Source organism: Pezoporus flaviventris, unplaced genomic scaffold (assembly GCF_033815535.1).
Source record: "Pezoporus flaviventris isolate CSIRO_AGI_PZ_B2104156 unplaced genomic scaffold, CSIRO_AGI_Pfla_v1 ptg000764l, whole genome shotgun sequence".
Taxonomy (NCBI): Eukaryota; Metazoa; Chordata; class Aves; order Psittaciformes; family Psittacidae; genus Pezoporus; species Pezoporus flaviventris.
In genome coordinates, this window is record NW_026893309.1 from 42,690 (window position 1) to 68,277 (window position 25,588).

Here is a 25,588-nt window from a genome sequence, read left to right on the forward strand (position 1 = left end):
TGCCGGTGCTGGAGCCGGTGCCGGTGCTGGCGGCGGCCTCTCCTCGGCCGCGTCGCTCCGGCCCGCGGCGCCGCCGGGTGTTTATGGAGGAACAAAACGCTCTTTGTGCCGGAGGGAGCCGGAAGGAGCCGCTTCCAGGAGGGGGAGGCTCCGGGACCGTGCCTGTGCCCTGCCTGCACCCAGCTCCTTGCCTGCACCCAGCGCCCTGCCTGTGCCCAGCACCCAGCCTGCACCCAGCACCCTGCCTGCACCCAGCTCCTTGCCTGCACCCAGCTCCCTGCCTGCACCCAGCACCCTGCCTGCACCCAGCTCCTTGCCTGCACCCAGCACCCTGCCTGCACCCATCACACTGCCTGCACCCAGCACCCTGCCTGTACCCAGCTCCCTGCCTGCACACAGCACACTGCCTGTACCCAGCACCCTGCCTGTACCCATCACACTGCCTGTACCTAATGCCCTGCCTGCACCCAGCACACTGCCTGTACCCAGTGCACTACCTGCACCCAGCACCCTGCCTGTACCCATCACACTGCCTGCACCCAGCACCCTGCCTGCCACCAGCACCCTACCTGTGCCCAGCACCCTGCCTGTACCCTGCCTGCACACAGCACCCTGCCTGCACCCAGCACCCTGCCTGCACACAGCACCCTGCCTGCACCCTGTGTCCTGCCTGCACCCTGTGTCCTGCCTGCACCCAGCACCCTGCCTGTGCCCGCTGCCTGTGCCCTGCACCCTGCCAGCACCCAGCAGAAGCTGCAGCCCCCCACCGGGCTCAGCGCCATGGGGCAGGCCCTCATCCTACATGGGGGGATGCCCCTGGATGGGACCTTGCAAGGGCTCTGGATGTCTCCAGGGGTGCCCCCCTCCTGGGGGGGGGCTCCTTGTCCATGGGGGTGCCGCTCACGCCCCCGTGTCCCGCAGACGTCTCAGGGGGTGCCGGTGCGGCGGTTCCAGACGCTGGGCGAGCTGATCGCGCTGTACCTGCAGCCCAACCAGGGGCTCGTCTGCGCCCTGCTCTTCCCCGTCGAGCGCGACAAGGACCGCGACGCCGCCGAGGACCGGGACTACTCGGGTACGGGGTGGGGGGGGGCCCTGGGGACCCCATAGACCCCTGGGGACCCCATAGACCCCTGGGGACCCCATAGGCTCTTGGGGACCCCATAGCCCCGCGGGGCTCTCCCTGACCCGCGCCGCCCCATTGCAGATGGGGACGATGAGAAACCCCCGCTGCCACCGCGCTGCGGCTCCAGCAGCGGCTGCAGCACCGCGGGGGGGCTCAGCCCGGCCGGCCCCGCAGCGGCCGTGCCCGATGGCGCAGCCGAGAGGTGAGGGCAGCAACACCGTGTCCGGTGTGGCCCCCCTGCCCCCCCGATCCCTGCCCATCTCCTGCCCATCCCTGCCCATTTCTGCCCCATCTCATTCCCTCCCCATCCCATCCCATCCCATCCCATCCCATCCCTGCCCCATCCCATCCCTGCCCCCTCCCATCACTACCCCCCTCCCATCCCTGCCCCCTCCCATCCCATCCCCATCCCCATCCCTGCTCCATCCCTACCCCTCCCATCCCATCCCACCCCATCCCCTCCCCACCCCATCTCTGCCCCATCCCCACCCCACCCCATCCCTGTCCCACCCCATCCCCACCCCACCCCACCCCACCCCTCCCCTCCCACTCTCTGCCTCCCTCCCTGCCGCAGCCCCAACGGTCCCTGCTCTCTGCCTCACGAGTACCTGCGGAGCGCTCAGTACTCGCTGGACCTGGCGGGGGTGCAGGGGGGGGCCACGTCCCTGCCGCACCTGAGCCGGGCGCTGGGCGCCTCCTGCCGGCGGCTGCACAGGTGGGTGCGGGCCGGGGGGGTCGGGGGGGGTCCGGAGGCTCGGCCCCCGCTGATCCCCGCCCCCCCCGCAGTGAGGTGGACAAGGTCCTGGCCGGGCTGGAGACCCTGGCCAAGGTGTTCGACCCCCAGAGCGCCCCCAGCGTGGGCAGGGCCCTGCAGCAGGTGAGGGGGGGTCAATGGGGGTGTCAATGGGGGCGTCAGTGGGGGCGTAAGTGGGGGTGTCAATGGGGGTGTCAATGGGGGTGTAAATGGGGGCGTCAGTGGGGGTGTCAATGGGGGCGTCAATGGGGGCGTCAATGGGGGCGTCAATGGGGGCATCAATGGGGGTGTCAGTGGGGGTGTCAGTGGGGGCATCAGTGGGGGTGTCAATGGGGGTGTCAATGGGGGTGTAAATGGGGGTGTAAATGGGGGTGTCAGTGGGGGTGTCAGTGGGGGCGTCAATGGGGGCATCAGTGGGGGTGTCAATGGGGGCATCAATGGGGGTGTCAATGGGGGTGTCAATGGGGGCATGAGGCGGGCATCAATGGAGAAATCAATGGGGGCATCAATGGGTGTGTCAGTGGGGGCGTCAATGGGGGCATCAGTGGGGGCGTCAATGGGGGCGTCAATGGGGGTGTGGGGGGGCATCAATGGAGAAGTCAATGGGGGCATCAGTGCAGGCATCAATGGGGTGTCAGTGGGGGTGTCAATGGGTTGTCAATGGGGGCTTCAATGAGGGCATCAGTGTGGGCATCAATGGTGTCAGTGGGGGCGTGGGGCAGGCATCAATGGAGAAATCAATGAGGGCATCAGTGTGGGCATCAATGGTGTCAGTGGGGGCGTGGGGCGGGCATCAATGGAGAAATCAATGGGGGCATCAGTGGGGGTGTCACTGGCATGTCAATGGGGGCATCAGTGGGGGTTTGGGGGGGCATCAAAGGAGAAATCAATGGGGGCATCAGTGCGGGCATCAATGGGGGTGTCAGTGGGTGCGTAGGGCGGGCATCAATGGAGAAATCAATGGGGGCATCAGTGGGGGTGTCAGTAGGGGTATCAATGGGGGCGTCAATGGGGGTTTGGGGGGGCATCAGTGCGGGCATCAATGGGGGTGTCAGTGGGGGCGTCAATGGGGGTGTGGGGGGGCATCAATGGAGAAGTCAATGGGGACATCAGTGCGGGCATCAATGGGGGTGTCAGTGGCGGCATGGGGGGGGGCATTGATGGGGGTGTCAGTGGGGGCATTGGGGCATCAATGGGGGCATGGGTGGGCATCAATGGAGAAGTCAATGGCCTCAATGGGGGCTTCAATGAGGGCATCAATGGGGGCTTCAATGGGGGCATCAATGAGGAAGTCAATGGGGGCATCAATGGGGGTGTCAATGGGGGGGCATCAGTGGAGAAGTCAATGGGGGCATCAGTGCAGGCACCAATGGGGGTGTCAGTGGGGGCATGGGGGGGCATCAGTGGGGGTGTCAATGGGGGCATGGGGGGGCATCAATGGAGAAGTCAATGGGGGCATCAGTGGGGGCTTCAATGGGGGCTTCAATGAGGGCGTCAATTGGGGTGTCAGTGGGGGCATCAATGGGGGTATCTATGGGACACCCCGGGGGGCCACGTGGCCATGGAGGAGGCCATGGGATGTGGTGGGAACACACCGGGAATGCACTGGGAACACAATGGGAATGTGCTGGGGATGTGGTGGGATAATGGTGGGAATTCAGTGGGAGGACACTGGGAATGCACTGGGAACACGGTGGGAATGTGGTGGAAATCCACTGGGAGCACACTGGTAATGGGGTGGGATCACACTGGGAATATGCTGGGGATGTGGTGGGAATGGGTGGGAGCATGGTGGGAAGGCACTGGAAATGTAGTGGAAACATAGTGGGAATGCCCTGAGAGCCATAATGGGAATGGGCTGGGGACGTGGTGGGAATGCGATGGGAACATGGTAGGAATGTGGTGGGAAATTCAGTGGGAGCACACTGAGAACGTGCTGGGGACATGGTGAGAGCACACTGGGAATGTGGTGGGAACATGGTGGGAATGTGGTGGGAACACACTGGGAACGTGGTGGGGACGTTGTGGGAACGTGGTGGGAATGTGGTGGGAGCACACTGGGAACGTGGTGGGAACACACTGGGAACGTGGTGGGAATGTGGTGGGAACACACTGGGAACGTGGTGGGGACGTGGTGGGAACACACTGGGAACGTGGTGGGAACACACTGGGAACGTGGTGGGAATGTGGTGGGAACACACTGGGAACGTGGTGGGGACGTGGTGGGAACACACTGGGAACGTGGTGGGAATGTGGTGGGAACACACTGGGAACGTGGTGGGGACGTGGTGGGAACACACTGGGAACGTGGTGGGAACACACTGGGAACATGGTGGGAACGTGGTGGGAACACACTGGGAACGTGGTGGGGACGTGGTGGGAACACTGGGAATGTGGTGGGGACGTGGTGGGAACACACTGGGAACGTGGTGGGGACGTGGTGGGAACACACTGGGAATGTGGTGGGAACATGGTGGGAACACTGGGAATGTGGTAGGAACATGGTGGGAACATACTGGGAATGTGGTGGGAACATGGTGGGAACACACTGGGAACGTGCTGGGAATGTGGTGGGACTGGTGAGAACGTTCTGGGAATGTGGGAGGAACATGATGGAAATTTGCTGGGAGCATACTGGGAATGTGGTGGGGGTCCCACCATCCACTATGGGTGGTGGGATAGCCATGGAGAAACATCCATCCATGGGGGTGGTCCTGATGCTCTGAGGGAACTGGGGTGGATGTGGGGGGCTGGGGGTGGATGTGGGGGTCCAGAGTGGCCCTTGGGGTCCCATCCCGCTGTGGCCCGGTTGCAGCCCATGGGGCAGGGAGGGGAGCAGGAGCTGGAGACGCTGGTGCTGAAGCTGTCGGTGCTGAAGGATTTTCTCTCCAGCATCGAGAAGAAGGTGAATGGGGGGGTCCCAGCATGGGGGGAGATGGATTGGGTCCTGGACCAGGTATGGCAGCAGCTGGGGCTGCAATGGGGGTGGTCCCGTGGTGAACACTGGTGGATGTGATGATGGGTTGGCCATGGACCCCATGAGGATGGGTTGGTGGATGCGGTGCTCGGTGTTGGGTTGGCCATGGACCCCACAGGTGATGGGTTGATGGATGTGGTGATGGGTTGACCATAGACCCCATGGTGATGGGTTGATGGATGCGGTGATGGGTCGACCATAGACCCCATGGTGATGGGTTGGCCATGGACCCCATGGGTGATGGGTTGATGGATGCGGTGATGGGTTGACCATAGACCCCATGGTGATGGGTTGGCCATGGACCCCACGGGTGATGGGTTGATGGATGCGGTGATGGGTTGACCATAGACCCCATGGTGATTGGTTGATGGATGCGGTGATGGGTTGACCATAGACCCCATGGTGATGGGTTGGTGGATGTGGTGATGGGTTGACCATAGACCCCATGGTGATGGGTTGTGGACGCGGTGCTCAGTGCTGGATTGACCATGGTGTGATGGTGATGATGATGATGGATTGACCATGGTGTGATGACGATGATGATGATTAATGAAGATGGTGATGTGAAGATTATGTGATGACGTTGATGATGATGATGTGATGATGGTGTGATGATGATTAATGAAGATGATGATGTGAAGATTATGTGATGACGTTGATGATGATGTGATGATGGTGTGATGATGATTAATGGAGATGATGATGTGAAGATTATGTGATGACGTTGATGATGATGATGATGATGATGTGATGATGGTGTGATGATGATTAATGAAGATGATGATGTGAAGATTATGTGATGACGTTGATGATGCTGATGATGATGTGATGATGGTGTGATGATGATTAATGGAGATGATGATGTGAAGATTATGTGATGACGTTGATGATGATGATGATGATGATGTGATGATGGTGTGATGATGATTAATGAAGATGATGATGTGAAGATTATGTGATGATGTGATGATGGTGTGATGATGATTAATGTTGATGATGATGACGATGGTGTGATGCCGATGCTGATGCTGATGGTGATGGCTGCTGCTGATGATGATTGATGGCGGTGGTGGTGATGGTGGGGGCTCCCCCAGGCGCTGAAGGCCCTGCAGGAGATGAGCTCGGCCGCCCCCAGCACCCCCCCGCAGCCCCTGTCCCGCAAGGCCAAGAGCATCCCGGTGCAGACCTTCGAGGTGAGCCCCATCCCCACCGCGGCGCGGGACCTGGCTTGGGGTCAGCAGCGGCCGGATCCATCCAGCGCGGCACGGAGGGGCTCCCCCCCGCCGCAGCACCCGGTGTCCCCATAGGTGAAGCTGGACGTCACCCTGGGGGACCTGACCAAGATCGGGAAGTCCCAGAAGTACACCTTGAGCGTGGACGTGGAGGGGGGGAAGCTGGTGGTGCTCAAGAAGCAGAAGGACACGCAGGAGGACTGGAACACCTTCACCCACGACAAGAGTGAGGGGGGGCCCTTTGGTGCTGGGACGGCCTGGGGAGGGTCCTGGTGTCCCCGTGGGCCCGCGGCTCATCCCGGCTGCCGCCGCGCTCCCAGTCCGGCAGCTGATCAAATCCCAGCGCGTGCAGAACAAACTGGGCATCGTCTTCGAGAAGGAGAAGGACAAAACGCAGCGGAAGGACTTCGTGTTCGCCAGCGCCAGGGTGGGTCCCATTGGAGGTGGGGGTCCCACTGGAGATGGGGGTCCCACTGGAGATGGGGGGTCCATTGGAGATGGGGGTCCCATTGGAGATGGGGGTCCACTGGAGATGGGGGTCCACACTGGAGATGGGGGGTCCATTGGAGATGGGGGTCCATTGGAGATGGGGGTCCATTGGAGATGGGGGTCCCACTGGAGATGGGGGTCCCATTGGAGATGGGGGTCCATTGGAGATGGGGGTCCACAGGAGATGGGGGTCCACTGGAGATGGGGGTCTACTGGAGATGGGGGTCCCACTGCAGATGGGGGTCCCATTGGAGATGGGGGTCCCACTGGAGATGGGGGTCCACTGGAGATGGGGGTCCCACTGGAGATGGGGGTCCACTGGAGATGGGGGTCCCACTGGAGATGGGGGTCCACTGGAGATGGGGGTCCCACTGCAGATGGGGGTCCATTGGAGATGGGGGTCCCACTGGAGATGGGGGTCCACTGGAGATGGGGGTCCCATTGGAGATGGGGGTCCCACTGCAGATGGGGGTCCATTGGAGATGGGGGTCCCATTGGAGATGGGGGTCCCATTGGAGATGGGGGTCCATTGGAGATGGGGGTCCCACTGGAGATGGGGGTCCATTGGAGATGGGGGTCCCACTGGAGATGGGGGTCCACACTGGAGATGGGGGTCCACTGGAGATGGGGGTCCACACTGGAGATGGGGGTCCACTGGAGATGGGGGTCCATTGGAGTTGGGGGTCCCATTGGAGATGTGGGTTCCCATTATAGATGTGGGGTCCCCACTGGAGATGTGCGGTCCCATTGGAGATGTGGGTTCCCATTGGAGATGTGGGGTCCCCACTGGAGATGTGGGTTCCCATTGGAGATGTGGGGTCCCATTGGAGATGTGGGTTCCCGTTGGAGATGTGGGGTCCCATTGGAGATGTGGGTTCCCATTGGAGATGTGGGGTCCCCACTGGAGATGTGGGTTCCCATTATAGATGTGGGGTCCCCATTGGAGATGTGGGTTCCCATTGGAGATGTGGGGTCCCCACTGGAGATGTGGGGTCCCATTGGAGATGTGGGGTCCCCACTGGAGATGTGGGGTCCCATTGGAGACGTGGGTTCCCATTGGAGATGTGGGGTCCCCACTGGAGATGTGGGTTCCCATTATAGATGTGGGGTCCCCATTGGAGATGTGGGTTCCCATTGGAGATGTGGGGTCCCCACTGGAGATGTGGGTTCCCATTGGAGATGTGGGGTCCCATTATAGATGTGGGGTCCCCACTGGAGATGTGGGGTCCCCACTGGAGATGTGGGTTCCCATTGGAGATGTGGGGTCCCCACTGGAGATGTGGGTTCCCATTATAGATGTGGGGTCCCCATTGGAGATGTGGGTTCCCATTGGAGATGTGGGGTCCCCATTGGAGATGTGAGTTCCCATTGGAGATGTGGGTTCCCATTGGAGATGTGGGTTCCCATTGGAGATGTGGGGTCCCCACTGGAGATGTGGGTCCTGCTCGGAGATGGACGATCCCCTTTGGAGTCAGTGTTGCCCATTGGAGACAGGGAGGTCCCACTGGGGATGGAGGGGCAGGATTTAGCCCCTGGCTCCCCATGGGGACGGGTGCTGGTGCTGGTGCTGAGGGCTGTGCTCCCGTGGTCCCTGCCTGGCCCATGGGGTGCTGGGTTGGGGGGTGCTGGGGGGCCCCCACTGAGCCCCCCTGTGCCCCACAGAAGCGAGAGGCCTTCTGCCAGCTCCTGCAGCTGATGAAGAACCGCCATTCCCACCAGGATGAGCCCGACATGATCTCCATCTTCATCGGCACCTGGAACATGGGTGAGCGGGAACGGGCTGGGAACACACCGGGAATGTGCTGGGAACGGGGTGGGAACGGGGTGGGAATGTGGTGGGAGCGTGCTGGGAATGTGGGGGGAACACACCGGGAATGTGCTGGGAACGGGGTGGGAATGTGGTGGGAGCGTGCTGGGAATGTGGGGGGAACGTGGGAATGTGGGGGGAACACACTGGGAATGTGGGGGGAACACACCGGGAATGTGCTGGGAACGGGGTGGGAATGTGGGGGGAACACACTGGGAATGTGGGGGGAACACACCGGGAATGTGCTGGGAACGGGGTGGGAATGTGGTAGGAGCGTGCTGGGAATGTGAGGGGAACACACCGGGAATGTGCTGGGAACGGTGTGGGAGCGTGCTGGGAACACACTGGGAATGTGGTGGGAATGGGGTGGGAATGTGCTGGGAATGTGCTGGGAACACACTGGGAATGTGGAGGGAACACACCGGGAATATGCTGGGAACGGGGTGGGAGCGTGCTGGGAACACACTGGGAATGGGGTGGGAATGTGGTGGGAGCGTGCTGGGAATGTGGTGGGAACACACCGGGAATGCTCTTGGAACATGGTGGGAATGCACTGGGAACATGGTGGGACCCTGCTGGGAATGTGGTGGGGGCATGGGAATGTACTGGGAATGCACTGGGAATGTGGCAGGAACATGGTGGGAATGTGGGAATGCACCGGGGATGTGGTGGGAACATGGGAATGTGCTGGGAATGTGGCAGGAACATGGTGGGATCATTGGAATGCACTGGGAATGTGATGGGAACATGGGAATGTGCTGGGAATGTGCTAGGAACATGGGAATGCACTGGGAATGTGGCAGGAACATGGTGGGAATGTGGTGGGAACATGGGAATGTGATGGGAATGCAGTGGGAATGGGGTGGGAACATACTGGGAATGTGCTGGGAATGCACTGGGAATGGGGTGGGAACATGGGAATGCATTGGGAATGCAGTGGGAACGTGGTGGGAACATGGGAATGCACTGGGAATGCGCTGGGAACATGGGAATGCACTGGGAATGTGGCAGGAACATGGTGGGAATGTGGAGGGAACATGGGAATGTGATGGGAATGCAGTGGGAATGGGGTGGGAACATGGGAACACACTGGGAATGCAGTGGGAATGGGGTGGGAACACACTGGGAATGCAGTGGGAATGGGGTGGGAACATGGGAACACACTGGGAATGCAGTGGGAATGGGGTGGGAACATGGGAACACACTGGGAATGCAGTGGGAATGGGGTGGGAACACACTGGGAATGCATTGGGAATGGGGTGGGAACATGGGAACACACTGGGAATGCAGTGGGAATGGGGTGGGAACATGGGAACACACTGGGAATGCAGTGGGAATGGGGTGGGAACACACTGGGAATGCAGTGGGAATGGGGTGGGAACACACTGGGAATGCATTGGGAATGGGGTGGGAACATGGGAACACACTGGGAATGCATTGGGAATGGGGTGGGAACATGGGAACACACTGGGAATGCATTGGGAATGGGGTGGGAACATGGGAACACACTGGGAATGCATTGGGAATGGGGTGGGAACATGGGAACACACTGGGAATGCAGTGGGAATGGGGTGGGAACATGGGAACACACTGGGAACGCAGTGGGAATGTGGCAGGAGCACGGTGGGAACGTGCTGGGAACGCGCTGGGAGCGTGGGGTTGGAGGGGTCCCACGAGCTCCCGGAGCACCTTTGGGTGCATCCCCCCCCCCCCCAACGAGCGCCCCCCTCCCGCAGGCAGCGTCCCCCCCCCCAAGAGCATCTCCTCGTGGGTGACGTCCAAGGGGCTGGGCAAGACCCTGGAGGAGGTGTCGGTGGCCCTGGCCCACGACATCTACGTGCTGGGCACGCAGGAGAACTCCCTGGGCGACAAGGAGTGGGTGGACTTCCTGCGCGCCGCGCTCAAGGACTGCACCGACCTCGAGTACCGCCCGGTGCGAGGGAGGGGACGGCGCCCGAGGGGTCAGCGGGTGCCGGGGGGGGGCTTGGAGGTCGCTGGAGTCATCGTGGGGCTGGGGGGTGCTGGCGGTGACAGGGTGCCGGGGGTCCTAAGGGTGCTGGGGGTCGCAGGGGTGTCAGTCCCATCACTGGGTGCTTTGGGGTGGCCGAGCGGTGCCCCAGGGACCAGCCCGTGGTGGGTGAAGGTGGCTGCAAGGAGCTACCCACGGTGGGGTGATGGTGGTGGTGGTGGCACTGGGGCCTGTTGGTGATACTGGAGAGTGTTGGTGATGGTGACACCCAGGGGATGTTGGTGATGGAGGCACCGGAGGGTGTTGGTGGTGGTGGCACCAGGGGGTGTTGGTGATGGTGACACCGGGGGTGTTGGTGATGGTGACACCGGGGGTGTTGGTGATGGTGGCACTGGATGGTGTCAGTGATGGTGGCACTGGCAGGTGTTGGTGACACTGGAAGGTGGTGGTGGTGGTGGTGGCACTGGGGGATGTTGGTGATGGAGGCACCGGAGGGTGTTGGTGATGGTGACTCCCGGGGGTGTTGGTGATGGTGACACCAGGGGTGTTGGTGATGGTGACACCCAGGGGGTGTTGGTGATGGTGACACCGAGGGGTGTTGGTGATGGAGGCACCGGAGGGTGTTGGTGATGGTGACACCCAGGGGGTGTTGGTGATGGTGACACCGGCGGGTGTTGGTGATGGTGACACCAGGGGTGTTGGTGATGGTGACACTGGGGGTGTTGGTGACACCGGGGGGTGTTGGTGATGGTGACACCGGGGGTGTTGGTGACACCGGGGGGTGTTGGCGATGGTGACGCTGGGGGGTGTTGGCGATGGTGACCCCGGGGTTGCCGCAGGTGGCGGTGCAGGCGCTGTGGAGCATCAAGGTGGTGGTGCTGGTGAAGCCGGAGCACGAGAACCGCATCAGCCACGTCAGCACCTCCAGCGTCAAGACCGGCATCGCCAACACCCTGGGTAGGGGGGGTGAATGGGGGCCATGGGGCGGGTGAATGGGGGTCATGGGGGGGGGGTGAATGGGGGTCATGGGGGGGTGAATGGGGGCCATGGGGGGGGTGAATGGGGGCCATGGGGGGGGGTGAATGGGGGTCATGGGGGGTGAATGGGGCTCATGGGGGGGTGAATGGGGGCCATGGGGGGTGAATGGGGGTCATGGGGGGTGAATGGGGGTCATGGGGGGGTGAATGGGGCTCATGGGGGGTGAATGGGGGTCATGGGGGGGTGAATGGGGGTCATGGGGGGGTGAATGGGGGTCATGGGGGGTGAATGGGGCTCATGGGGGGGTGAATGGGGCTCATGGGGGGTGAATGGGGCTCATGGGGGGTCCTGCCCCACGGGTGTCGCACAGGTGGGGCTGTGCCTGTGCACATCACGGGGGGGCCGTGCTCAGGCGCCGTCCTTGTGCCCCCCCCCCCGTGCCCCCCAGGGAACAAAGGCGCCGTGGGGGTCTCGTTCATGTTCAACGGCACCTCCCTGGGCTTCGTGAACTGTCACCTGACCTCGGGCAGCGAGAAGACGGCGCGGTGAGACCCACAGAGCACCCAGAACACCCATAGGGCACACAGAGAGCACCCACAGAGCACCCAGAGCACCCAGAGCACCCATAGGACACACAGAGAGCACCCACAGAGCACCCAGAGCACCCATAGGGCACACAGAGAGCACCCAGAGCACCCACAGAGCACCCAGAGCACCCATAGGGCACACAGAGAGCACCCACAGAGCACCCAGAGCACCCAGAGGGCACCCACAGAGCACCCACAGAGCACCCAGAGCACCCATAGGACACACAGAGAGCACCCACAGAGCACCCAGAGCACCCACAGAGCACCCAGAGCACCCAGAGGGCACCCACAGAGCACCCACAGAGCACCCAGAGCACCCATAGGACACACAGAGAGCACCCAGAGCACCCACAGAGCGCCCAGAGCACCCAGAGGGCACCCAGAGGGCACCCAGAGAGCACCCACAGAGCACCCAGAGGGCACCCAGAGAGCACCCAGAGAGCACCCAGAGGGCACCCAGAGAGCACCCAGAGCACCCAGAGGGCACCCACAGAGCACCCACAGAGCACCCAGAGGGCACCCACAGAGCACCCACAGAGTACCCATAGGGCACCCAGAGAGCACCCAGAGGGCATCCAGAGAGCACCCATAGGGCACACAGAGAGTACCCATAGGGCACCCAGAGGGCACCCAGAGAGCACCCATAGCGCACCCAGAGAGTACCCTTAGGGCACCCAGACAGTACCCATAGGGCACACAGAGAGTACCCATAGGGCACACAGAGGGCACCCAGAGAGCACCCATAGCACCCATAGGGCACACAGAGAACACCCATAGCACCCAGAGAGCACCCATAGGGCACCCATAGAGCACCCATAGAGCACCCACAGAGCACCCCTAGGGCACACCGAGAGCACCCATACCACCCATAGAACACCTATAGGGCACCCATAGAACACCTATAGGGCACCCATAGAACACCCATAGGGCACCCATAGAGCACCCATGGAGCATCCACAGAGCATCTGTAGAGCACACAGACAGCATCCATAGAGCACCCATAGAGCACCTATAGAGCATCTATACAGCACCTATAGAGCACCCAGAGAGCACCCCCAGAGCTCTGGGTGGGTGCACCCATAGAGCACCCACAGAGCACCTATAGAGCACCCACAGAGCATCCATAGAGCACCCATAGAGCATCCATAGAGCACCCACAGCAGCCATAGAGCACCTGTAACACCCACAGCACACATAGCACCCATAGCAGCCACCAGCATGTGAACAGCACCCCATGAACAGCACACAAATAGGAGCCAACAGCACCCAACTGCTTGCACTAGCACCCACCAGCACTGATCATCACCCACCAGCACTGAACATCACCCACCAGCACCCAATAGCACCCGTACATCACCCACCAGCACCCACCAGCACTGAACATCACCCACCAGCACTGAACATCACCCACCAGCACCCACCAGCACCGAACATCACCCACCAGCACCCAACTAGCACTGATAATCACCCACTAGCACCCAATAGCACCTGTACATCACCCACCAGCACCCATCAGCACTGAACATCACCCACCAGCACCCAACCAGCACCCAACAGCACCCAACAGCACCCAACAGCACTGATCATCACCCACCAGCACCGAACATCATCCACCAGCACCCATAGAGGTCCCCCATCCCCACCACAGCACCCAGCAGCACCCAGCAGCACTGAACATAACCCCGCAGCCCCCATAGAGGACCCCCAGCCCCACCACAGCACCCAGCAGCACCCATAGAGGACCCCCAGCCCCACCACATCACCCCGCAGCACCCATAGAGGACCCCCAGCAGCACCCATAGAGGACCCCCAGCCCCACCACAGCCCCCAGCAGCACCCATAGAGGACCCCCAGCAGCACCCATAGAGGACCCCCATCCCCAGCACAGCCCCCAGTGCGCTGACAGCGCCCCATCCCCGTCCAGGCGCAACCAGAACTACGTGGACATCCTGCGCCTGCTGTCGCTGGGGGACAAGCAGCTGAGCTCCTTCGACATCTCCCTGCGCTTCACCCACCTCTTCTGGTTCGGGGACCTCAACTACCGCCTGGACATGGACATCCAGGTGAGACCCCCATAACCACAACCACAGCCACAGCCACAGCCACAACCACAACCACAACCACAGCCACAGCCACAACCACAGCCACAGCCACAGCCACAGCCACAACCACAGCCACAGCCACAGCCACAACCACAGCCACAGCCACAGCCACAACCACAACCACAGCCACAGCCACAGCCACAGCCACAGCCACAGCCACAGCCACAGCCACAACCACAGCCACAGCCACAGCCACAGCCACAGCCACAACCACAACCACAACCACAACCATAACCACAACAACCACAACCACAACCACAACCATAACCACAACCACAACCATAACCACAACCACAGCCACAGCCACAGCCACAGCCACAACCACAGCCACAGCCACAGCCACAGCCACAACCACAACAACAGCCACAACCATAACCACAACCACAACCATAACCACAACCACAACCATAACCACAACCACAACCACAGCCACAACCACAACCACAACCACAACCACAACCACCACAACCACAACCACAACCACAACCACAACCACAACCACAGCCACAGCCACAGCCACAACCACAACCACAACCACAACCACAACCACAACCACCCGTGCCCCCCGCACCCCGGCCGCTCACCCCCCAGCCCTCCCGCAGGAGATCCTCAACTACATCGGGCGCCGGGAGCTGGAGCCGCTGCTCCGCGTGGACCAGCTCAACCTGGAGAAGGAGAAGCACAAAGTGTTCCTGCGCTTCGGTGCGCCCCGCGCCTGCGGCCCCACGGCCCCGCGCCGGGCCCACGGCCGCCTGACCCCAACCCCGTCCCTGCAGGAGAGGAGGAGATCACCTTCCCCCCCACGTACCGCTACGAGAGGGGCTCCAGGGACACCTACGTGTGGCACAAGCAGAAGCCAACGGGGGTGAGCGGTGATGGAGGGGATGGGGGAATGGTGGGGTTGGGGGCATGGAGGGGAGGGGGGAATGGAGGGGGTGGGGGAATGGAGGGGGTCCTGGTGGGAGGGCAGAATGGTGGGGATGGGGGCATGGAGGGGATGGGGGCATGGAGGGGAGGGGGGAATGGAGGGGATGGGGGCATGGAGGGGATGGGGGAATGGTGGGGATGGGGGAATGGTGGGGATGGGGGCATGGAGGGGAGGGGGGAATGGTGGGGATGGGGGCATGGTGGGGATGGGGGCATGGAGGGGATGGGGGCATGGAGGGGAGGGGGGAATGGAGGGGATGGGGGAATGGGAGGGGATGGGGGCATGGAGGGGGTCCTGGTGGGAGGGCAGAATGGTGGGGATGGGGGCATGGAGGGGGCATGGAGGGATGGGGGCATGGAGGGGATGGGGGCATGGAGGGGATGGGAGCATGGTGGGGGTCATGGTGGGGATGGAGGCATGGTGGGGATGGGGGCATGGAGGGGATGGGGGCATGGAGGGGATGGGGGCATGGAGGGGATGGGGGCATGGAGGGGATGGGGGCATGGTGGGGGTCATGGTGGGAAGGGGGCATGGTGGGAGGGGGTCATGGTAGGATGGGGGCATGGTGGGAGGGGTTCATGGTAGGATGGGGTCATGGTGGGATGGGGGCATGGAGGGGATGGGGGCATGGTGGGAGGGGGTCATGGTTGGGTTTAGGGGGCTCATGTTGGGTTTGTGGGGCTCAGTGTGTGTATGTGGACCCCCAACCTCCCCCATTTACCCCCTGTGCTCCTCACCCCCCCCAGGTCCGTACCAACGTGCCCTCGTGGTGCGACCGCATCCTCTGGAAGTCCTACCCCGAGACCCACATCAACTGCAACGCCTACGGTGAGCAGTGGGAGCCTCGGACACCACGGGCACCCTGACCCCCCCATGGGCACCCTGACCCCCCACGGGCACCCTGACCCCCCACTGCTCGCCCTCAGGGTGCACCGATGACATTGTCACCAGTGACCACTCTCCCGTCTTCGCCTCCTTCGAGGTGGGGGTCACCTCCCAGTTTGTCTCCAAGAAAGGTGCCTGCTCCCCCCCGTCCCACCCCCGCCTGTCCCAGCCCTCCCTTGGCACGGTGTGGGGGGGCCCGGGGGGTCCCCCATGCTCTGTGTGCCCCTGCAGGGCTCTCCAAGTCCTCGGAGCAGGCGCACATCGAGTTCGAGAGCATCGAGGCCATCGTGAAGACTTCGAGCCGCACCAAGTTCTTCATCGAGTTCTACTCCACCTGCCTGGAAGGTGACGGGGTCCGGGGGGTGTTTGGGGTCCCAGGGGGGTGTTTGGGGTCCTGGGGGGTGTTTGGGGTCCCAAGGGGGTGTTTGGGGTCCCAGGGAGGTGTTTGGGCTCCCAGGGGTGTTTGGGGTCCCAAGGGGGTGTTTGGGGTCCCGTGTGGTGTTTGGGGTCCCAAGGGGGTGTTTGGGGTCCTGGGGGGTGTTTGGGGTCCCGCGGGGTGTTTGGGCTCCCAGGGGGGTGTTTGGGGTCCCAGGGGGGTGTTTGGGGTCCTGGGGGGTGTTTGGGGTCCTGGGGGCTGTTTGGGGTTCCGGGGGGGTGTTTGGGGTCCTGGGGGGTGTTTGGGGTCCTGGGGCTGTTTGGGGTTCCGGGGGGGTGTTTGGGGTCCTGGGGGGTGTTTGGGGTCCTGGGGGCTGTTTGGGGTTCCGGGGGTGCTGTTTGGGGTCCTGGGGGCTGTTTGGGGTCCCGGGGGTGCTGTTTGGGGTCCTGGGGGCTGTTTGGGGTCCCGGGGGTGCTGTTTGATGTCCCCATCGCCCCAGAGTTCAAGAAGAGCTTCGAGAACGATGCCCAGAGCAGCGACAACATCAACTTCCTCAAGGTGCAGTGGTCGTCCCGGCAGCTGCCCACGGTGAGGGGGTTGAGGGGGGTACGAGCAGGGGGAGCCCCAGGTGCCAGCATCACATCACAGCCCATCACATCCCAACTCAGCCCATCACAGCCCATCACATCCCAACTCAGCCCATCACATCCCAACTCATCCCATCACATCCCAACTCAGCCCATCACATCCTGTATCATCCCATCCCATCACATCCCAACTCATCCCATCACATCCCAACTCATCCTGTCACATCCCAACTCATCCCATCACATCCCAACTCATCCCATCACATCCCAACTCAGCCCATCACATCCCAACTCATCCCATCACATCCCAACTCATCCTGTCACATCCCAACTCATCCCATCACACCCCATGTCATCCTATCTCATCCAGTCACATCCCACCACATCCCGTTACATCCTACCACATCCCACCACATCCTACCAATTCCCCACCACATCCCATGTCATCCTCTCATCCAGTCACATTCTATCATATCCCACCACATCCCATAACATCCCACCACATCCCATCACATCCTACCCCATCCCATCACATCCTACCACATCCCACCATATCCCATGTCATCCTATCTCATCTAGTCACATCCCATCACATCCTACCACATCCCCACTGCGTCCTATCATATCCCATCTCATCCCATCCTCTATCCCATCCCATCCCATCTCTATCCCATCCCATCCCATCTCATCCCATCCCATTCCATCCCATCTCTATCCCATCCCATCCCATCTCTATCCCATCCCATATCATCCCATCCCATTCCATCCCATCTCTATCCCATCCCATCCCATCTCTATCCCATCTCATCCCATCCCATCCCATCTCTATCCCGTCCCATCCCATCTCTATCCCATCCCATCTCTATCCCATCCCATCCCATCCCATCTCTATCCCATCCCATCCCATCTCTATCCCGTCCCATCCCATCCCATCTCTATCCCATCCCATCTCTATCCCATCCCATCCCATCCCATCTCTATCCCATCCCATCCCATCTCATCCCATCCCATTCCATCCCATCTCTATCCCATCCCATCCCATCTCTATCCCGTCCCATCCCATCCCATCTCTATCCCATCCCATCTCTATCCCATCCCATCCCATCCCATCTCTATCCCATCCCATCCCATCTCATCCCATCCCATTCCATCCCATCTCTATCCCATCCCATCCCATCTCTATCCCGTCCCATCCCATCCCATCTCTATCCCATCCCATCTCTATCCCATCCCATCCCATCCCATCTCTATCCCATCCCATCTCTATCCCATCCCATCCCTATCCCATCCCATCGCATCTCTATCCCATCCCATCTCTATCCCATCCCATCCCATCTCTATCCCATCCCATCTCACGCCCTCCACCCCGCAGCTGAAGCCCATCCTCTCGGACATCGAGTACCTGCAGGACCAGCACCTCCTGCTCACCGTCAAGTCCCTCGATGGGTACGAGTCCTACGGTGAGTGCCTCCATCCCGGCGGGGGGGGGGGGTATTCCCATGGGATGCCGCTCACCCCCGTCCCGGCTGCCGTCCCAGGGGAGTGCGTGATCGCGCTCAAGTCCATGATCGGCAGCACGGCGCAGCAGTTCCTCACCTTCCTGTCGCACCGCGGCGAGGAGACCGGCAACATCCGCGGCTGCATGCGCGTGAGGGTGCCCGCCGAGCGCCTGGGCACCCGCGAGAGGCTCTACGGTGAGGGACACCCCCGGGGGAGGTGTGGGGTCCCCCGTGGGGATGATGGGGTCCTCCAAAGGGATCCTCCGTTGGGATGATGGGGTCCTCCACTGGGATGATGGGGTCCTCCAATGGGATCCTCCATTGGGATGATGGGGTCCTCCATTGGGATGATGGGGTCCTCCACTGGGATGATGGGGTCCTCCAAAGGGGTCCTCCATTGGGATCCCCCAAGGGGATGATGGGGTCCTCCAATGGGATGCTCCATTGGGATGATGGGGTCCTCCACTGGGATGATGGGGGTCCTCCATTGGGATCCTCCACTGGGATGATGGAGTCCTCCATTGGGATCCAATGGGATGATGGGACCCTCCATTGGGATGTGTGGGATCCTGCACTGGGATGATGGGATCCTCCATTGGGATGATGGGATCCCCCAATTGGGATGATGGGATCCTCCATTGGGATGATGGGATCCTGCACTGGGATGTATGGGATCTCCCATTGGGATGATGGGGATCCTGCACTGGGATGTATGGGATCTCCCATTGGGATGATGGGACCTTCCATTGGGATGTGTGGGATCTCCCATTGGGATGTATGGGACCCTCCATTGGGATGTGTGGGATCCTCCACTGGGGATAATGGGACCCTCCATTGGGATGTATGGGACCCTCCCATTGGGATGATGGGACCCTCCCGTGACCTCCTGCCCCGGCAGAGTGGATCAGCATCGACAAGGATGAGGCCGCCGCCAGCAAGGGGAAGGTGCCGCTGGGTGCCAGGGCCACCCAGGACTGTGCCAGGTATGGGCAGGGGGGGCGGGGGGGTTCAGGTGCCCCCCGATCCCATGGGATCATGGGTGGTGCTGCGAGCATCCCTCTGGGATGTGGTGGGGATGGCCCCGGTGCTGACTGTGGCAGGGGTGGGGTTTCAGTGCCTTCAACACCCTGTGCTGGGGGTCCGAGCCCCATCCCCGTGCATCCAAACCCCATCCCGGTGCATCCAAACCCCATCCCAGTGCATCCAAACCCCATCCCAGTGCATCCAAACCCCATCCCGGGGGTCTGAGCCCCATCTTGGTGCATCCAAACCCCATCCCAGTGCATCCAAACCCCATCCCGGTGCATCCAAACCCCATCCCGGGGGTCTGAGCCCCATCCTGGTGCATCCAAACCCCATCCCAGTGCATCCAAACCCCATCCCAGTGCATCCAAACCCCATCCTGGTGCATCCAAACCCCATCCCAGTGCATCCAAACCCCATCCCGGGGATCTGAGCCCCATCCCGGTGCATCCAAACCCCATCCTGGTGCATCCAGTCCCCATCCCAGTGCATCCATGCCCCATCCTGGTGCATCCAAACACTATTCCAGTGTATCTGAACCCCATCCCGGGGGGCCGAGCACTATCCTGGGGGTCTGAGTCCCATCCTTGGGGTCTGAGCCCCATCCTGGTACATCCGAGCGCCATCCCAGTGTATCCAAGCCCCATCCTGGTGCACCCAAGCCCTATCCTGGTGATCTGAGCTGTATCCCTGTGCATCTGACCCCCATTTGGTGCATCCAGCCCCCATCCCGATGCATCCAGCCCCCATCCTGGTGCATCCAGCCCCATCCCGATGCATCCAGCCCCCATCCCGATGCATCCAACCCCCATCCCGATGCATCCAGCCCCCATCCCGGTGCATCCAGCCCCCATCCCGATGCATCCAGCCCCCATCCTGGTGCATCCAGCCCCATCCCGATGCATCCAGCCCCCATCCCGATGCATCCAACCCCCATCCCGATGCATCCAGCCCCCATCCCGGTGCATCCAGCCCCCATCCCGGTGCATCCAGCCCCCATCCCGATGCATCCAGCCCCATCCCGATGCATCCAGCCCCCATCCCGATGCATCCAGCCCCCATCCCGGTGCATCCAGCCCCATCCCAATGCATCCAGCCCCATCCCGATGCATCCAGCCCCCATCCCAATGCCATCCCTGTTCACCCCCATGTATCCCCTCTCCCACAGATCCTCCACCCGCAAGCCCGCAGCCGCTGCCGATCCCTCCACCATTCCCAAGCCTGCGGAGGAGCCGGAGCAGAGCAGCACCATCCCTGCCCCACGGCCCCCAGCCCCACACCGCAGGGACGAGCCCGCCCCCAGCCGGTGCGTGTGGTGGGACCATGGACCCCCCATCACCCATGGACCCCTCCCATCACCCCTGGAACCCCCCATCACCCATGGACCCCCATCACCCATGGACCCCCATCACCCATGGGACCCCCCCATCAGAAATTGGACCTCTCCATCACCTGTGGGCCCCTGCATCACCCATTGCCACCCTCATCACCCATGCCCCCCCCATCACCCATGTACCCCCATCATCCATGCCCCCCCATCACCCATGCCCCCCCCATCACCTGTGCCCCCCCACCACCCATGTACCCCCCATCACCCATGTACCCCCCATCACCCATGTACCCCCATCATCCATGCCCCCCCATCACCCATGCCCCCCATCACCCATGCCCCCCCACCACCCATGTACCCCCCATCACCCATGTACCCCCCATCACCCATGTACTCCCCCCGTACCCCCCCACCCATGTACCCCCCATCACCCATGTACCCCCATCATCCATGCCCCCCATCACCTGTACCCCCCATCACCCATGCCCCCCATCACCCATGTACCCCCCATCACCCATGTACCCATCACCCATGCTCCCCCATCACCCATGCCCCCACATCACCCATGCCCCCCATCACCCATGTACCCCCCATCACCCATGTACCCATCACCCATGCCCCCCCATCACCCATGCCCCCACATCACCCATGCCCCCCATCACCCATGTACCCCCCATCACCCATGTACCCATCACCCATGCCCCCCCATCACCCATGCCCCCACATCACCCATGCCCCCCCATCACCCATGTACCCATCACCCATGCCCCCCATCACCCATGCCCCCACATCACCCATGCCCCCCATCACCCATGCCCCCCCATCACCCATGCCCCCACATCACCCATGCCCCCCCATCACCCATGTACCCATCACCCATGCCCCCACATCACCCATGCCCCCCATCACCCATGCCCCCCCCCATCACCCATGCCCCCCCCCACCACCCACGTACCCATCACCCGTACCCCCCACCACCCATGTACCCATCACCCATGCCCCCCCATCACCCATGCCCCCCCCATCACCCATGCCCCCCCATCACCCCATGCCCCCACATCACCCATGCCCCCCCATCACCCAAGTTCCCCCCCCACCACCCACGTACCCATCACCCATGCCCCCCCATCACCCATGCCCCCCCATCACCCAAGTTCCCCCCCCACCACCCACGTACCCATCACCCGTACCCCCCCGCCGTGCCCCCCCCGCAGGCCCCGGCCGGACCCGGACCCGCTGCACACCAGCTTCAACAACCCCGCTTACTACGTGCTCGAGGGGGTCCCGCACCGGCGCCGCGCCTGCAGCCCCCCCGCGCCGCGGGACGGGAGCTCCGAGGACGAGGACGCGCTCAACCTCCCCCCGCCCGACTTCCCCCCGCCGCCGCTGCCAAGGGACGTGGCCAAGGAGCCCCCGGGCCGGGAGGAGCCGCGGCCCCGGCCCGGCCCCACCGAGGGGCTCCCCCCGCGCCTGCAGCCGGGCCCCGGCGCCGCCGACGGCTCCTGCTCCGTGCTGCAGATGGCGAAGAGCCTGAGCGAGGAGGAGTTCGGGGCCGGCCCGCGCCTGCCCCACGAGCACGGGCGCGCGGGGGCCGCCTTCCGCACGCACCCCATCAGGGAGAGCATCCAGGAGGAACTGGCCGAGGAGGTGAGGGCGGGGAGGGCAGGGGATGGGGGGAGATGGGAGATGGGTGATGGGAGATGGGAGATGGGAGATGGGAGATGGGAGATGGGAGATGGGGGAGAGATGGGAGATGGGAGATGGGAGATGGGAGATGGGGGAGAGATGGGAGATGGGAGATGGGAGATGGGGGGGAGATGGGAGATGGGAGATGGGAGATGGGAGATGGGAGATGGAGATGGGAGATGGGTGATGGGTGATGGGAGATAGGAGATGGGTGATGGGAGATGGGTGATGGGAGATGGGAGATGGGAGATGGGAGATGGGAGATGGGAGATGGAGATGGGAGATGGGAGATGGGGGGGAGATGGGAGATGGGAGATGGGGGAGAGATGGGGGGAGATGGGAGATGGGGGGGAGATGGGGGAGAGTGGGAGATGGGAGATGGGAGATGGGGGGGAGATGGGAGATGGGAGATGGGTGATGGGAGATGGGAGATGGGAGATGGGAGATGGGTGATGGGTGATGGGAGATAGGAGATGGGTGATGGGAGATGGGAGATGGGAGATGGGTGATGGGAGATGGGAGATGGGAGATGGGAGATGGGTGATGGGAGATGGGAGATGGGAGATGGGGGAGATGGGGGAGAGATGGGGGAGATGGGAGATGGGTGATGGGAGATGGGAGATAGGAGATGGGTGATGGGAGATGGGTGATGGGGGAGATGGGGGAGAGATGGGGGGAGATGGGAGATGGGTGATGGGAGATGGGAGATGGGTGATGGGAGATGGGAGATAGGAGATGGGTGATGGGAGATGGGAGATGGGAGATGGGAGATGGGTGATGGGAGATGGGAGATGGGAGATGGGAGATGGAGATGGGTGATGGGAGATGGGAGATGGGAGATGGGAGATGGGGGAGATGGGGGAGAGATGGGGGGAGATGGGAGATGGGTGATGGGAGATGGGAGATAGGAGATGGGTGATGGGAGATGGGTGATGGGGAGATGGGGGAGAGATGGGGGGAGATGGGAGATGGGTGATGGGAGATGGGAGATGGGTGATGGGAGATAGGGAGATGGGTGATGGGAGATGGGAGATGGGAGATGGGAGATGGGTGATGGGAGATGGGAGATGGAGATGGAGATGGGTGATGGAGGAGATGGGGGGGAGATGGGGGAGAGATGGGGGGAGATGGGGGGAGATGGGAGATGGGAGATGGGGAGATGGGAGATGGGTGATGGGAGATGGGAGCAGGAGATGGGAGCAGGAGATGGGTGTAGGGTGATGGGGGTTGATGCATGATGAGACCCCCCAGTGTCCCTTATTGTGGTTCCTTTTGGGGGAGACCCCCAGGGGGCTGTGGGGCTGTGGGGTGCTGCGGGTGGATGTTGGGGGTGCTGTGGAACCGATGGGTGGGTGCCGTGGGGTGCTATGGGGTGTAGGTGGGTGCTGTGAGTGCTGTGGAGTGACAATGGGTGCTCTCCCCAGGCAGTGGGTGCTGGGGGGTGACAGTGGGGTGGCAGTGGGAGCTCTCCACAGGCAGTGGGTGCTGTGGGGTGCTGTGGGTGCCCTGGCGCTGATGGGTGCTCTCCGCAGGCGGTGGGTGCCGGGGGTGCTGTGGGTGCCCTGGCGCTGATGGGTGCTCTCCGCAGGCGGTGGGTGCCGGGGGTGCTGTGGGTGCCCTGGCGCTGATGGGTGCTCTCCGCAGGCGGTGGGTGCCGGGGGTGCTGTGGGGGTCTGGCTGCGCGCCCTGGGGCTGCAGAGGTACGAGCAGGGGCTGGTGCACAACGGCTGGGACGACCTCGAGTTCCTCAGGTGAGCGGGGGGGGGTCGGCCCCAAAACACCCCCCAGGACCCTCCCCCCGTCACCCCCCCCACCCATCGCATCCTCCCTGGGGGGGACCACGGGTGCCGGCGTGGGGGGGGGGAGACTCTGCCCTTGGGGAGACCCCCGGGGGGTCCCCACTGCCCCTGGGAGCATCCCTGCTGCCCCCCCCCACACTGCATCACCCCATAGCCAGAGCCTGGGTGTGCACCCGGGAACCCCATGGGCTGGGTGCCCCCCCCAAGTGTGGGTGCCCCCCTTTGGCGCTGTGACCCCCATGTGTGTGCCCCCCCCCCAGTGACATCACGGAGGAGGACTTGGAGGAGGCCGGAGTGCGGGATCCGGGCCACAAGCGGGTCCTCCTGGAGAGCCTCCAGCTCCGCAAGTAGCTGGGATCCCCCATCCCGGCAGCATCCTGGATCCTGCATCCTGGATCCTGCATCCCGACAGCATCCTGGATCCTGCATCCTGGATCCCCCATCCCGGCAGCATCCTAGATCCTGCATCCCTGCAGCATCCTGGATCCTGCATCCCGGATCTGCATCCCCTTGGCCCGGATCCCCACCAGCATCACCAGGACCCCCCCATCCTGGACGCTGGGCAATGGGGGTGCAGGGGGGGGTTGGGGGTGCTGGGACCTGGTCAGACAATTTCAGGGGGTCCCATCATGGGGCTCCCCTTGGTTAAGTTATTTCTTATTTATTGGGGGGTCTTGGGGGGGGGTTGGGGTGACACCCACCCACCCCCCCCCTGGACCTCAGGGTGCCCCCATGGCCCCTTGCACCCAGGGAGGAGGAAGCTCTGAGCAACGCTGTGGCTCAACCCAAGTGCCTTCATGATGCCAAGATGGGATGTGGGAAACGGGAGATGGGATGGGATGGGATTGGGATGGGGGTGCTCTACCAGCCCCCATGGGTGACACCAGGGAGACCTCAGAGTGCCCATTCCTACCCATAGGTTCCCATCACCACCCATGGGGTCCTGCAATCACCTATGAGGCCCCATCACCACCATGGGGTCCCATCACCACCATGGGGTCCCATCACCACCATGGGGTCCCATCACTACCATGGGGTCCCATCACCACCATAGGGTCCCATCACTACCATGGGGTCCCATCACGACCATGGCATCCCGTCACCACCCGTGGGGTCCTATCATCACCAGTAGGGTCCCACCCCCACCCATGGGGTCCCACCACAGCAGAACCCCACCAGTGCCTTCACCCAACGCCCCCTCCCATCACCACCAGTGCCTTGGGGTGCCCCCCCCCCCATCCCCAGTTTGCCCATCAGGTACTGCTTACTGGATCCGTCCCCTCCTGGGGCTGCGTCACCCTTGGGGGCAGCAGGGCTGGAACCAGGACCCCCAGCATGGGTGCTCCCCAGATCCCCCCATGGGTGCTCAACCCCCAGCTTCACCACGTGCCCTTCCAGGGAGGGTCCCCAGGGTCTCCCTAGAATGGGGGTCCCCCACGGTGGGGGATGCTCAGGAA

At 62.5% G+C, this 25,588-nt stretch overlaps 1 protein-coding gene across 1 annotated transcript in view; it reads left to right on the top strand.

The window, feature by feature from the left end:
• LOC133264331 (phosphatidylinositol 3,4,5-trisphosphate 5-phosphatase 2-like) overlaps positions 1-24,559 on the top strand; it is a 30,271-nt gene extending 5,712 nt beyond the window's left edge. The window contains exons 3-28 of the mRNA XM_061444282.1: positions 922-1,072; positions 1,205-1,325; positions 1,698-1,838; positions 1,910-2,000; positions 4,693-4,782; positions 5,949-6,047; positions 6,162-6,312; positions 6,407-6,513; positions 8,238-8,340; positions 10,119-10,315; positions 11,191-11,308; positions 11,778-11,874; positions 13,841-13,979; positions 14,621-14,720; positions 14,795-14,883; positions 15,693-15,774; positions 15,873-15,962; positions 16,063-16,176; positions 16,707-16,795; positions 18,167-18,254; positions 18,333-18,488; positions 19,192-19,276; positions 20,485-20,622; positions 21,861-22,293; positions 23,977-24,083; positions 24,392-24,559. Of these exons, the coding sequence (XP_061300266.1) occupies positions 922-1,072; positions 1,205-1,325; positions 1,698-1,838; positions 1,910-2,000; positions 4,693-4,782; positions 5,949-6,047; positions 6,162-6,312; positions 6,407-6,513; positions 8,238-8,340; positions 10,119-10,315; positions 11,191-11,308; positions 11,778-11,874; positions 13,841-13,979; positions 14,621-14,720; positions 14,795-14,883; positions 15,693-15,774; positions 15,873-15,962; positions 16,063-16,176; positions 16,707-16,795; positions 18,167-18,254; positions 18,333-18,488; positions 19,192-19,276; positions 20,485-20,622; positions 21,861-22,293; positions 23,977-24,083; positions 24,392-24,482 (3,267 nt within the window). The 3' untranslated portion in view covers positions 24,483-24,559. The remainder of the gene's footprint in view (positions 1-921; positions 1,073-1,204; positions 1,326-1,697; positions 1,839-1,909; positions 2,001-4,692; positions 4,783-5,948; positions 6,048-6,161; positions 6,313-6,406; positions 6,514-8,237; positions 8,341-10,118; positions 10,316-11,190; positions 11,309-11,777; positions 11,875-13,840; positions 13,980-14,620; positions 14,721-14,794; positions 14,884-15,692; positions 15,775-15,872; positions 15,963-16,062; positions 16,177-16,706; positions 16,796-18,166; positions 18,255-18,332; positions 18,489-19,191; positions 19,277-20,484; positions 20,623-21,860; positions 22,294-23,976; positions 24,084-24,391) is intronic.
• Positions 24,560-25,588: the final 1,029 nt, after the last annotated feature.